This window comes from Mustelus asterias, unplaced genomic scaffold (genome assembly GCF_964213995.1).
Source record: "Mustelus asterias unplaced genomic scaffold, sMusAst1.hap1.1 HAP1_SCAFFOLD_1700, whole genome shotgun sequence".
Lineage (NCBI taxonomy): Eukaryota > Metazoa > Chordata > Chondrichthyes > Carcharhiniformes > Triakidae > Mustelus > Mustelus asterias.
This window is the reverse complement of record NW_027591645.1, coordinates 54,504-67,402: the sequence shown is the minus strand read 5'-3', so window position 1 is coordinate 67,402 and position 12,899 is coordinate 54,504. Positions and strand designations below refer to the sequence as shown.

Genomic DNA, 12,899 nt, shown 5'->3' with positions numbered 1-12,899 from the left:
CCATCCGCCAACCAGAAAAACACCCATTTATTCCGACTCTCTGCTTCCTGTCGGATAGCCAATCCCCAATCCACGCTAACACCCTACCCCCAACTCCGTGTGACCCAATCTTCTTCTTCAACCTTTTGTGAGGCACCTTATCAAATGCCTTTTGGAAATCCAAAAACACCGCATCCACCGGTTCCCCTCCGTCAACCGCACTAGTGACATCTTCATAAAAATCCAACAAGTTCGTCAAGCACGACTTTCCCCTCATGAATCCATGCTGCGTCTGCTTAATCGAACCATTCTTATCCAGATGGCCTGTTATTTCTTCTTTAATGATGGATTCCAGCATTTTCCCAACTACAGACGTTAAGCTGACCGGCCTGTAGTTACCCGCCTTTTGTCTCTTTCCTTTTTTAAACAGCGGTGTAACATTAGCCGTTTTCCAATCAACCGGCACTACCCCAGAATCCAACTAATTTTGATAAATAACCACTAACGCATCCACTATTACCTCTGACATTTCTTTCAATACCCTGGGATGCATTCCATCCGGACCCGGGGACTTGTCCACCTTCAGTCCCATTAGTCTACCCAGCACTGCCTCTCTGGTAACATTAATTGTATTAAGTATTTCTCCTGCTGCCAACCCTCTATCGTTAATATTCGGTAAACTATTTGTGTCTTCCACCGTGAAGACCGACACAAAAAACTTATTTAAAGTTTCAGCCATTTCCTCATTTCCCACTATTAAATCCCCCCTCTCGTCCTCCAAGGGTCCAACATTCACTCTTTCCACTCTATTCCTTTTTATATATTTGTAAAAGCTTTTACTCTCATTTTTTATATTTAGAGCTCGCCTAGCTTCATAACCTATCTTTCCTTTCTTTATCGCTTTCTTAGTTGTTCTTTGTTGTTTCTTAAAGTTTTCCCAATCTTCCGATTCTCCACTATTTTTGGCCACTCTGTACGCATCGGTCTTTAATTTAATACTCTCCTTAATTTCCTTCGTTATCCACGGCTGGTTATCCCTTTTCTCAGTAAGAAGTTTAACAACACCAGGTTAAAGTCCAAGAGGTTTATTTGGTAGCAAAAGCCACACAAGCTTTCGGAGCTCCAAGCCCCTTCTTCAGGTGGGTGGGAATTCTGTTCACAAACAGAGCATATAAAGACACAGACTGAATTTACATGAATAATGGTTGGAATGCGAATACTTACAACTAATCAAGTCTTTAAGAGACAAAACAACATGAGTGGAGAGAGCATCAAGACAGGCTAAAAAGATGTGTATTGTCTCCAGACAAGACAGCCAGTGAAACTCTGTGGGGGTTACAAATAGTGGGACATGAACCCAACTGACTCTGAGGCTACGAGAGGACACAGGTTTAAGGTGCTGGGGGGTAGGTACAGGTGAAATGTTAGGGGGAATTGTTTCACACAGAGGGTGGTGGGCGAGTGGAATCGGCTGCCGTCAGTGGTGGTGGAGGCAAACTCAATAGGGTCTTTTAAGAGACTCCTGGATGAGTACATGGAGCTTAATAGGATGGAGGGTTATAGGTCGGCCTAAAAGGTAGGGATATGTTCGGCACAACTTGTGGGGCCGAAGGGCCTGTTTTGTGCTGTAGTTTTCTATGTTTCTACTTAAGCAAATGTATAAAACTCTTACCTTCACTTTTACCTTCTCACAGTGGCCTTTCTTTTTGGTTAGAGGAGGAGGGAGGGAGGGAAACACTAATATAGTGTTTCGGGATTACCGCTCCTTGACACCAGATCTTCCGCTTCCCACTTCTTGGTAGATGTTGCTGGTCCGACTTCTCCCAGAATGCACCAGTGAAGTCCCTCAGCTGCTTCTACTTGTCTTACTTTTCTTTATAGCTTTTTTCGTGGTTTTCTGCTGACCTTTAAAGATTTCCCAATGCTCTCGGTTCCCACTAATCTTTGCCACTTTGGATGCATTTTCTTTCAATTTGATCCCTCCTTTATTTCCTTAGATATCCATGGCAGATTATCCCTTTTTCTACAGTCCTTCCTTATACTTTTGCTGAGCACTGTGAAAGATCGCTTTGAAGGTCCTCCACTGTTCCTCAATTGTCTCACCATAAAGTTTTTGCTCCCAGTTTACCTTAGCTAACGCCTCCCTCATCCCTTTGTAGTCTCCTTTGTTTAAGCACAAGACACTGGTATTGGATTTTACCTTCTCACGCTCCATCATAAGAACATAAGAAATAGGAGCAGGAGTAGGCCATCTGGCCCTTCGAGCCTGCCCCGCCATTCAACAAGATCATGGCTGATCTGAAGCGAATCACTTCCACTTACCCGCCTGCTCCCCATATCCCCTAATTCCCTTATCGATCAGAAAACTATCTACCCGTGATTTAAACATATTCAACGAGGAAGCCTCCACCACTTCAATGGGCAGAGAATTCCAGAGATTCACTACCCTCTGAGAGAAGAAGTTCCCCCTCAACTCTGTTCTGAACCGGCCCCCCCTTATTTTGAGGCTGTGCCCTCTAGTTCTGGTTTCCCTTCTAAGTGGAAAGAATCTCTCCACCTCTACCCTATCCAGCCCCTTCATTATCTTATATGTCTCTATAAGATCACCCCTCATCCTTCTAAACTCCAACGAGTACAGACCCAATCTGTTTAATCTCTCCTCATAAGCTACACCCCTCATCTCCGGAACCTTCTCTGCACTCCCTCCAAGGCCAATATATCCTTTCGCAAATAAGGGAACCAAAACTGCACACAGTATTCCAGTTGCGGCCTCACCAGTGCCTTGTACAGTTGCAGCAAGACCTCCCTGCTTTTATATTCTATCCCCCTCGCGATAAAGACCAACATTCCATTCGCCTTCTTGATCACCTGCTGCACCTGCAGACTGAGTTTTTGCGATTCGTGCACAAGGACCCCCAGGTCCCTCTGCACAGTCGCACGATGTAATTTTTCTCCATTTAAATAATATTCCAATTTACTATTATTTCTTCCAAAGTGGATAACCTCACATTTGCTAACGTTATATTCCATCTGCCAGATCCTCGCCCACTCGCTCAGCCTATCCAAATCTCTCTGCAGACTTTCCGCGTCCTCCACGCAATTCGCTTTCCCACTCACCTTCGTGTCATCAGCAAACTTGAATACCCTAGATTCAGTCCCCTCCTCCAGATCATCTATGTAAATGGTAAACAATTGAGGCCCCAGCACCGATCCCTGCGGCACGCCACTGGTCACCAACTGCCAACCAGAAAAGCACCCATTTATCCCAACTCTCTGCTTCCTGTTAGATAGCCAATCCCCAATCCACGCCAACACTTTACCCCTAACTCCGTGTACCCCAATCTTCTGCAGCAACCTTTTGTGAGGCACCTTATCGAACGCCTTCTGGAAATCTAAAAACCCCACATCCACCGGTTCCCCTCTGTCAACCGCACTAGTGACATCTTCATAAAAGTCCAGTAGATTCGTCAAACACGACTTTCCCTTCATGAATCCATGCTGCGTCTGCTTGATCGAACCATTCTTATTCAGGTGCTCTGTTATTTCCTCTTTAATAATGGACTCTAGCATCTTCCCAACTACGGACGTTAAGCTAACCGGGCTGTAGTTACCCGCCTTTTGTCTACTTCCTTTTTTAAACCATCTGTATTTTAAATTCAACCATATTGTGATCGCTTCTTCCGAGAGGATCCCTAACTGCAAGATCATTAATTATCCCTGTCTCATTACACGGGACCAGGTCTAGGATAGCTTGCTCCCTCGTAGGTTCCATTACATACGGTTCAAGGAAGCTATCGCGGATACATTCTATGAACTCCTCCTCAAGGCTGCCTTGACCAACCTGGTTTGACCAATTGATATGTAGATTAAAATCCCCCATGATAATTGCTGTGCCATTTTTACAGACATCAGTTATTTCTCGCGTTCTCCTTCACTCAGTCGATCAGAAAGTGGAATCAGTGTGATTGGATATGAAGTGAGTCTGAATGCCCTGCTAGTTAATAGCTCCTAATAGTAACACCCTGCCTAACGCTGTCACTAAACACATCGTGGTTTGAGTCTGTAAGACCAGCAATGATTTTACATTTATTTATTCCTTCACTCCAACTCTCTTCCCCCTTTAAAGCCAGTTTTGTCCACTTGGACAGGTCTGCTGCTGGTATCTGTGTACACTGTCCCATTCTCTTTGTCTTTGTGTTCAGGCTATTGAGATGGAACTGCGTAAGATGGAGGTTCAACAAGCAAACCGACACGTCTCGTTACTGACCTCCTTCATGCCCGATTCCTTCCTGCGGCATGGCGGCGACCACGACTCCATCCTCGTTCTACTGCTGATCCCTCGCCTGGTCTGTAAGGTAGGCCCCATGGAGCAAGAGCCAACTGCGGCTCAGCACGCTCACCTCCGAATCTGTGTCCGGGTTAGTGCGGGGAGGGGAAGAGAGCAGAGCTAAAAGGTCAGGGAGGGTGAGGGGGGCAAAGCATGAGGGTAAGGTGGGGAGGGGGAGAGGTGAAGATACAAAGGGTGAGGTGAGGGGAAAGGTGAGGGGAATGAGATTGAGGGGGTGGGGGGGGAGGTGGGAGTGGGGCTGGGATGGGGGAGAGGGTGGGAGTCGGGGGGAGCAGGGGGGGTGGAGGAGGGTGGGGAGCGGGGGGGTGGAGGAGGGTGGGGAGCGGGGGGGTGGAGGAGGGTGGGGAGCGGGGGGGTGGAGGAGGGTGGGGAGCGGGGGGGTGGAGGAGGGTGGGGAGCGGGGGGGTGGAGGAGGGTGGGGAGCGGGGGGGTGGAGGAGGGTGGGGAGCGGGGGGGTGGAGGAGGGTGGGGAGCGGGGGGTGGGGAGCGGGGGTGGGGAGCGGGGGAGGGTGGGGAGCGGTGGAGGGTGGGGAGCGGTGGAGGGTGGGGAGCGGTGGAGGGTGGGGAGCGGGGGGGGAGGAGGGTGGGGAGCGGGGGTGGGGAGCGGGGAGCGGGGGGGGTGGAGGGTGGGGAGCGGGGGGGGTGGAGGGTGGGGAGCGGGAGGGGAGGAGGGTGGGGAGCGGGAGGGGAGGAGGGTGGGGAGCGGGGGGGGAGGAGGGTGGGGAGCGGGGGGGAGGAGGGTGGGGAGCGGGGGGGGAGGAGGGTGGGGAGCGGGGGGGGAGGAGGGTGGGGAGCGGGGGGGTGGGGAGCGAGGGGGGAGAGGAGGGAGGGGGTGGGGAGCGAGGGGGGAGAGGGGTGGGGAGTGGGGGGGGGTTGTGGGGGGTGGGAGGGGGTGTGGGGAGCGGGGGGGAGTGGTGGGAGGGGGTGTGGGGAGCGAGGGGAGAGGGGGTGTGGGGAGAGGGGGTGTGGGGAGCGGGTGGGGAGGGGAGCGGGGGTGTGGGGAGCGGGTGGGGAGGGGAGCGGGGGTGTGGGGAGCGGGGGAGGGAGGGGGTGTGGGGAGCGGGGGAGGGAGGGGGTGTGGGGAGCGGGGGAGGGAGGGGGTGTGGGGAGCGGGGGAGGGAGGGGGTGTGGGGAGTGGGGGGGGTGTGGGGAGCTGGGGGTGTGGGGAGCTGGGGAGGGAGGGGGGGTGGGGAGCGGGGGGGGTGGGGAGCGGGGTGTGGGGAGTGGGGGGTGAGGGGTGGGGAGGGGGGGTGGGGAGGGGGTGAGGGGTGGGGAGGGGGGGTGGGGAGCAGGGGGTGGGGGGTGGGGAGTGGGGGGTGAGGGGTGGGGAGGAGGGGTGGAGAGCGGGGGGGGAGGAGGGGTGGAGAGCGGGGGGGGGAGGAGGGGTGAAGAGCGGGGGTGGAGAGCGGGGGGAGGGGTGGGGAGGGGTGGGGGGTGGAGGAGAGGGTGAGGAAGGGGGAGGGGGTGGGGGAGCGGGTGGGTGGGGTGGTGGGAAGGGGGCAGGGTGATGAGAATTGGGGGATGCAGGATTTTGAGGGGGAGTATCACAGAATCTCAATTGTTGCAGCACAGGTGGCCATTTGGCCCATCATCCCTCTGCTGTCTGATTGAGTATTTCACATGTTCCTGTCTTCTCCACATGATGCTGCACGTGCTTGGCTTTTCAGATAACAATCTAATATCCTGTTGGACGCCTCAATGGAACCTTCCGGGCAACACAATTCAGACCCAACCATTCGCTGTGTGAATCCCCACAGTGCAGAAGGTGGCCATTCAGCCCATCGAGTCTGCACCGACTCTCAGAAAGAGCATCCTAGCCAGGACCAATGCCATTCCTCCTTCCCCCCCCCCCCCACTTATCCCTGTGCATTTACCATGGAACCTACACACCTTTGGACACTAAGGGGCAATTAGCACGGCCAGTGCACCTGACCTCCACGCCTTCGGATTGTGGGAGGAAACCCATGCAGACACGGGGAGAACGTGCAAACTCCACACAGTGACCCAGGGCTTGGGACCCTGATGCAGTGAGGCGGCAGTGCGAACCACTGTGAGCCCCTCTCGATCCTTTTCCGAGCAGGAACAGTCTCTCTCGATCTACTCTGTCCAACCCCCTAGTGATTCTCAGCATCTCTATCAAATCTCCTCTCAGCCGCCTGCTCTCCAAGGAGAACAGTCCCAACCTCCCAATCTATCCTCACAACTGAAGTTTCTCAACACTGGATCCGTTTTTGTAAACCTCTTCTGCGCTCTCTCCGATGTGTTCACATCCTTCCTATAGCAAGGCACCCAGAACTGTGCATAATATTCCATCTGAGGTTGAACTAGTGTTGTCTGTAAGTTCTTGCTCTTGTACTCGATGCCCCAGAATAAAGCCCAGAATGCTATATCATTTATTAACTGCTCTCTCCACCTGTCCTGCCAGCTTCAATGGTGGATGCACAGATCCACCTCGCTCCCTCTGCTCCAGCCTCCTTATTTGCTGTTGCCTCGCCATGCTCTTCCCCCTAAAATGCAGCACCTCTGATTTTCCACAGTGACTGTCACCTGTCCATCATTCTGCCAACTTGTCCATGTCCTTTAACGTTCTACCCAGTCCTGCTCATAGCTCACCCTGTTCCAAGATTCGCATCATCTGCAAATTTTCAATTTGTTCCCTGCACCAAGGCCCAGATCGTTAATATAAATCAGGAAAAGCAAGGGTCACAACACTGACCCCCAGCGAACACCACTGCGAATCTTCCTCCAGCCCCAAAACCCATTACCCAGGACTCTGCTTCCAGCTCCATGTCCACATTGCTACTGTCCCTTTGACTCCATCACTTTTCTCCCTGGACAGTTGGGGGTGTAGAGGCGGCCTGGACAGTTGGGGGTGTAGAGGCGGCCTGTTGCTGAGGGCGACGCTGACGATCTTCTCCTTCCTTTGCAGGCAGAGTTGATCAGTAAACATGCTCTGGACAAGTTTGAGCTAAATGAGGATTACAGCGAGCGGCAAGGCCTCAGAGGGGCAGTGGGTGAACAGATGAGCTTTGGTGCTGGTTTGGTTTATTCACTGACCCTGTTACAGGCCACACTCCACAAATATGAGCAGTAAGTATCAGGGACACGGGAGGATTACGATGGAAAGGGTGAATGGGTTCGAACACTGTAAATACTGTGGTTACATCGCTGGTCAGGGAAAACTCCCCACTTCCCTGGATGGGGGCGGCTCCAACAACACTCAAGAAGCTCGACACCATCCAGGACAAAGCAGCCCCGCTTGATTGGCCCCCCATCCACTAACATTCAAACCCTCCACCACTGACGAACAGTATAGAGAGTGGGGCCAGGGGCCGAGAGAGGCAGGGAGCGGGGTCGGGGGGGGTTGTGCGAGGTGGGGGTGCAGAGAGCGGGATCGGGCAAGGCATGGAGCGGGGTCAGGGGCCGAGAGAGGCAGGGAGCGGGGTCAGGGGTCGGGCAAGGCAGGGAGCGGGTTCAGGGGCCGAGAGAGGCAGGGAGCGGGTTCGGGGGGGTTGTGTGAGGTGAGGTGCGGAGAGCGGGGTCAGGGGTCGGGCGAGGCAGAGAGCAATGTCGGGAGTCTGGCAAGGCAGGGTTGGTGGTCGGGTGAGGCAGGGAGCAGGGTCGGGGGTCGAGCGAGGTGGGGAGTGGGGTCGGGGGGTCGGGTGAGGCGGGGAGCTGGGTCGGGGGGTCGAGCGAGGCGGGGAGTGGGGTCGGGTGAGGCGGGGAGCTGGGTCGGGGGGGTCGAGCGAGGCGGGGAGTGGGGTTGGGGGGTCGGGCGAGGCGGGGAGCTGGGTCGGGGGGGTCGAGCGAGGCGGGGAGTGGGGTCGGGGGGTCGAGCGAGGCGGGGAGTGGGGTCGGGTGAGGCGGGGAGTGGGGTCGGGGGGGTCGAGCGAGGCGGGGAGCTGGGTCGGGGGGGTCGAGCGAGGCGGGGAGTGGGGTTGGGGGGGTAAAGTGAGGCAGGGAGCGGAGTCGGTGGTCGGGCAGGGGTCCGGGTCGGGATCGAGCGAGGTGGGCGGAGTGGTCGGGTGAGGTGGGGAGCGGGCGGGGAGCTGGGTCGGGGGGGTCGAGCGAGGTGGGGAGTGGGGTTGGGGGGTCGAGCGAGGCGGGGAGTGGGGTCGGGTGAGGCGGGGAGCTGGGTCGGGGGGGTCGAGCGAGGCGGGGAGTGGGGTTGGGGGGTCGGGTGAGGCGGGGAGCTGGGTCGGGGGGGTCGAGCGAGGCGGGGAGTGGGGTCGGGGGGTCGAGCGAGGCGGAGAGTGGGGTCGGGTGAGGCGGGGAGTGGGGTCGGGGGTCGAGCGAGGCGGGGAGTGGGGTTGGGGGGTCGGGCGAGGCGGGGAGCTGGGTCGAGCGAGGCGGGGAGCTGGGTCGGGGGGGTCGAGCGAGGCGGGGAGTGGGGTTGGGGGGTCGGGCGAGGCGGGGAGTGGGGTTGGGGGGTCGGGCGAGGCGGGGAGCTGGGTTGGGGGGGTAAAGTGAGGCGGGGAGTGGGGTCGGGGGGTCGGGTGAGGCGGGGAGTGGGGTTGGGGGGTCGGGCGAGGCGGGGAGCGGGGTCTGGGGGGTTTGAGTGAGGCGGGGGGGAGTCGGGGGGGGTTGAGCGAGGCGGGGAGTGGAGTCGGGGGGTCGAGCGAGTCGGGGCGTGTCCAGCGAGGCGGGGAGCGGAGTTTGGGGAGAGTCGGGCGAGTCGGGGAGGGGTTGGGCGGGGAGTGGGGTTGGGCGGGGCGGTTGGGGAGTGGGGTGGGGGAGGTCGGGGGGTGGGGGGGAGCGCGGGCGGGCAGGGAGTGGGGTTGGGGGGTTGGGCGGGGCGGTTGGGGAGCGGGGTGGGGGAGGTCGGGGGGTGGGGGGGGAGCGCGGGCGGGCAGGGAGTGGGGTTGGGGCGTTGGGCGGGGCGGTTGGGGAGCGGGGTGGGGGAGGTCGGGGGGTGGGGGGGGAGCGCGGGCGGGCAGGGAGTGGGGTTGGGGGGTTGGGCGGGGCGGTTGGGGAGCGGGGTGGGGGAGGCCGGGAGGGTGGGGGGGAGCGGGGGCGGGCGGGGAGTGGGGTTGGGCGGGGAGCAGGGTGGGGGAGGCCGGGGGGGAGCGGGGGCGGGCGGGGAGCAGGGTGGGGGAGGCCGGGGGGGAGCGGGGGCGGGCGGGGAGTGGGGTTGGGCGGGGCGGGTGGGGGAGGTCGGTCGGGGGGCGGGGTCGGGCCGGGAGTGCTGAGCAGTCGTGTTCCAATCCAGCTGATACTAATGGATGAATCCGATCCCAGGGTGGAACCTGGCTTCATAGAAATGTTTGGAAAGGTTGAGAGAAGCGACTGGCCATCGAGACTGCAGGGAAACTCGCAACCAACAAATAACCCTCGCCCCCGGTGCCCCTTCGCCCCCGGTGCCCCCTGTGCCCCCTCGCCCCCTGTGCCCCCTCGCCCCCTGTGCCCCCTCGCCCCCTGTGCCCCCTCGCCCCCTGTGCCCCCTCGCCCCCTGTGCCCCCTCGCCCCCTGTGCCCCCTCGCCCCCTGTGCCCCCTCGCCCCCTGTGCCTCCTCGCCCCCTGTGCCCCCTCGCCCCCTGTGCCCCCTCGCCCCCTGTGCCCCCTCGCCCCCTGTGCCCCCTCGCCCCCTGTGCCCCCTCGCCCCCTCGCCCCCTGTGCCCCCTCGCCCCCTGTGCCCCCTCGCCCCCTGTGCCCCCTCGCCCCCTGTGCCCCCTCGCCCCCTGTGCCCCCTCGCCCCCTGTGCCCCCTCGCCCCCTGTGCCCCCTCGCCCCCTGTGCCCCCTCGCCCCCTGTGCCCCCTCGCCCCCTGTGCCCCCTCGCCCCCTGTGCCCCCTGTGCCCCCTCGCCCCCTGTGCCCCCTCGCCACCTGTGCCCCCTCGCCACCTGTGCCCCCTCGCCACCTGTGCCCCCTCGCCCCCTGTGCCCCCTCGCCCCCTGCGCCCCCGGTGCCCTCTCGCCCCCTGTGCCCCCTCGCCCCCGGTGCCCCCTCGCCCCCGGTGCCCCCCTCAGCCCCCGGTGCCCCCCTCAGCCCCCGGTGCCCCCCCCCTCGCAGATATATGTCAATTTGGAAGCAATGCATAAGTTACAAAATCTATCTTATTCTCTCAGGATGCGCGACGAATACCAGCTCGCCGGCAACGCGCCTCTCCCACAAATACATAGAAGGATGGTTCGCAGTCAGTACGCAGTCCATGTAAACCAATAGGCAAACTCTGGTCAGACACACCACACTCTGAAACCATAGTCATAGATACCACAGATACCACTCTAAACAACTTCTGTTATTTCTCAATATGTCATCGTGTCACAGAGTAACACAGCAACGAAACAGACCCTTCGGCCCAACCAGTCCATGGAGCCCCCACAACAAGTCCCAATTAGGACAAAGAACAAAGAAAATTCCAGCACAGGAACAGGCCCTCCGGCCCTCCAAGCCTGCACCGACTGAACTAAAACCCCCTCCCCTTCCGGGGACCATATCCCTCCATTCCCATCCTATTCATGTCGTTGTCAATATGCTCCTTAAAAGTCACTACCGTATCCGCTTCCACTACCTCCCCTGGCAGCGAGTTCCAGGCACCCACCACCCTCTGTGTAAAAAATCTGCCTCATACATCACCTTTAAAACCTTGCCCCTCGCACCTTAAACCTGAGCCCCCTAGTAATGGACTCTTCCACCCTGGGAAAAAGCTTCTGACTATCCACTCTGTCCATGCCTCTCATAATCTTGTAGACTTCTATCAGGTCTCCCCTCAACCTCCGTCGCTCCAGTGAGAACAAACCAAGTTTCTCCAACCTCTCCTCATAGCTAATGCCCTCCATACCAGGCAACATCCTGGTAAATCTTTTCTGTACCCTCTCCAAAGCCTCCACACACTTCTGGTAGTGTGGCGACCAGAATTGAACACTATATTCCAAGTGCAGCCATACTAAGGTTCTATAAAGCTGCAACATGACTTGCCAATTTTTAAACTCAATACCCCGGCCGGTGATGACAAGCATGCCGTATGCCTTCTTGACTACCTTCTCCACCTGCATTGCCACTTTCGTGTTTGCTCGTGTTTGTCCCATGTCCCTCTAATCCTTTCCTATCCATGTACTGATCCAAATGCTTTCTAAATGTTGCTATTGTACCCGCCTCAACCGCTTTCTCTGGCAGCTCATTCCATACACGCTCCACCCTCTGTGGTTTGTCCCCTAATTTTCAATTCCCCTTACGTGCGTTCATCCTATCTCTGCCCCTCATGATTTAAGAACATAAGAACATAAGAAATAGGAGCAGGAGTAGGCCATCTGGCCCCTCGAGCCTGCCCCGCCATTCAACAAGATCATGGCTGATCTGAAGCGAATCAGTTCCACTTACCCGCCTGCTCCCCATATCCCCTAATTCCCTTATCGATCAGAAAACTATCTACCCGTGATTTAAACATATTCAACGAGGAAGCCTCCGCCATTTCAATGGGCAGAGAATTCCAGAGATTCACTACCCTCAGAGAAGAAGTTCCCCCTCAACTCTGTTCTGAACCGGCCCCCCCTTATTTTGAGGCTGTGCCCTCTAGTTCTGGTTTCCCTTCTAAGTGGAAAGAATCTCTCCACCTCTACCCTATCCAGCCCCTTCATTATCTTATATGTCTCTATAAGATCACCCCTCATCCTTCTAAACTCCAACGAGTACAGACCCAATCTGTTTAATCTCTCCTCATAAGCCACACCCCTCATCTCCGGTATCAACCTGGTGAACCTTCTCTGCACTCCCTCCAAGGCCAATATATCCTTTCGCAAATAAGGGGACCAAAACTGCACACAGTACTCCAGTTGCGGCCTCACCAGTGCCTTGTACAGTTGCAGCAAGACCTCCCTGCTTTTATATTCTATCCCCCTCGCGATAAAGGCCAACATTTCATTCGCCTTCTTGATCACCTGCTGCACCTGCAGACTGAGTTTTTGCGATTCGTGCACAAGGACCCCCAGGTCCCTCTGCACAGTCGCACGATGTAATTTTTCTCCATTTAAATAATATTCCAATTTACTATTATTTCTTCCAAAGTGGATAACCTCACATTTGCTAACGTTTTATACGCCTCAGTAAGGTCACCCCTCATTCTCCTATGGAATAAAGTCCTAGCCTGGCCAACCTCTCCCTATAACTCGGGTCCACTGATCCTGACAACATCCTGGTCAATCTTCTCTGCGCTCTTTCCAGTTTATCAGTGTCTTTCCTATAACAAGGTGACCAGAACTGTGCACAATCCTTCAAGTGCAGCCGCACCAACGACTTGTACAACTGTAGCATCATGTCCCAACTCCTGAACTCAGTGCCCTGACTGAGGAAGGCCAGTGCACTAAACACCTTCACCACCCTGTCCACCTGTGACGCAGCTTCTTTAGTTTGGGGGCCTGATCTTTGCAGCCTCCCTTCGGGTCCTGGAGAGAGATGTAAATTGTTCCCTGCACCTCAGTACAATCACCAAACAAACCTCAAACTGCCTTTTGTTGCCCTGAAGTCTCACTGTCGCTCGTAAACAGGCCAGTTTTTAATACCCTGTTTGCTTTAGAGCCATAAAACCTCATTAAAATGCAGGCATCTTTGAAAGCGAAACTAAAACTACAGTTAT

The 12,899-nt window shown here is 56.9% G+C and overlaps 1 protein-coding gene across 1 annotated transcript in view; it reads left to right on the top strand.

The window, feature by feature from the left end:
• Positions 1 to 4,181: 4,181 nt before the first annotated feature.
• Positions 4,182 to 12,899, top strand: part of LOC144488602 (dynactin subunit 1-like) — a gene marked incomplete at both ends in the record, with an annotated part of 63,202 nt that continues 54,484 nt past the window's right edge. Inside the window, 2 exons of the mRNA XM_078206663.1 lie at positions 4,182 to 4,334; positions 7,257 to 7,417. Coding sequence (XP_078062789.1) covers positions 4,182 to 4,334; positions 7,257 to 7,417 — 314 coding nt within the window. The remainder of the gene's footprint in view (positions 4,335 to 7,256; positions 7,418 to 12,899) is intronic.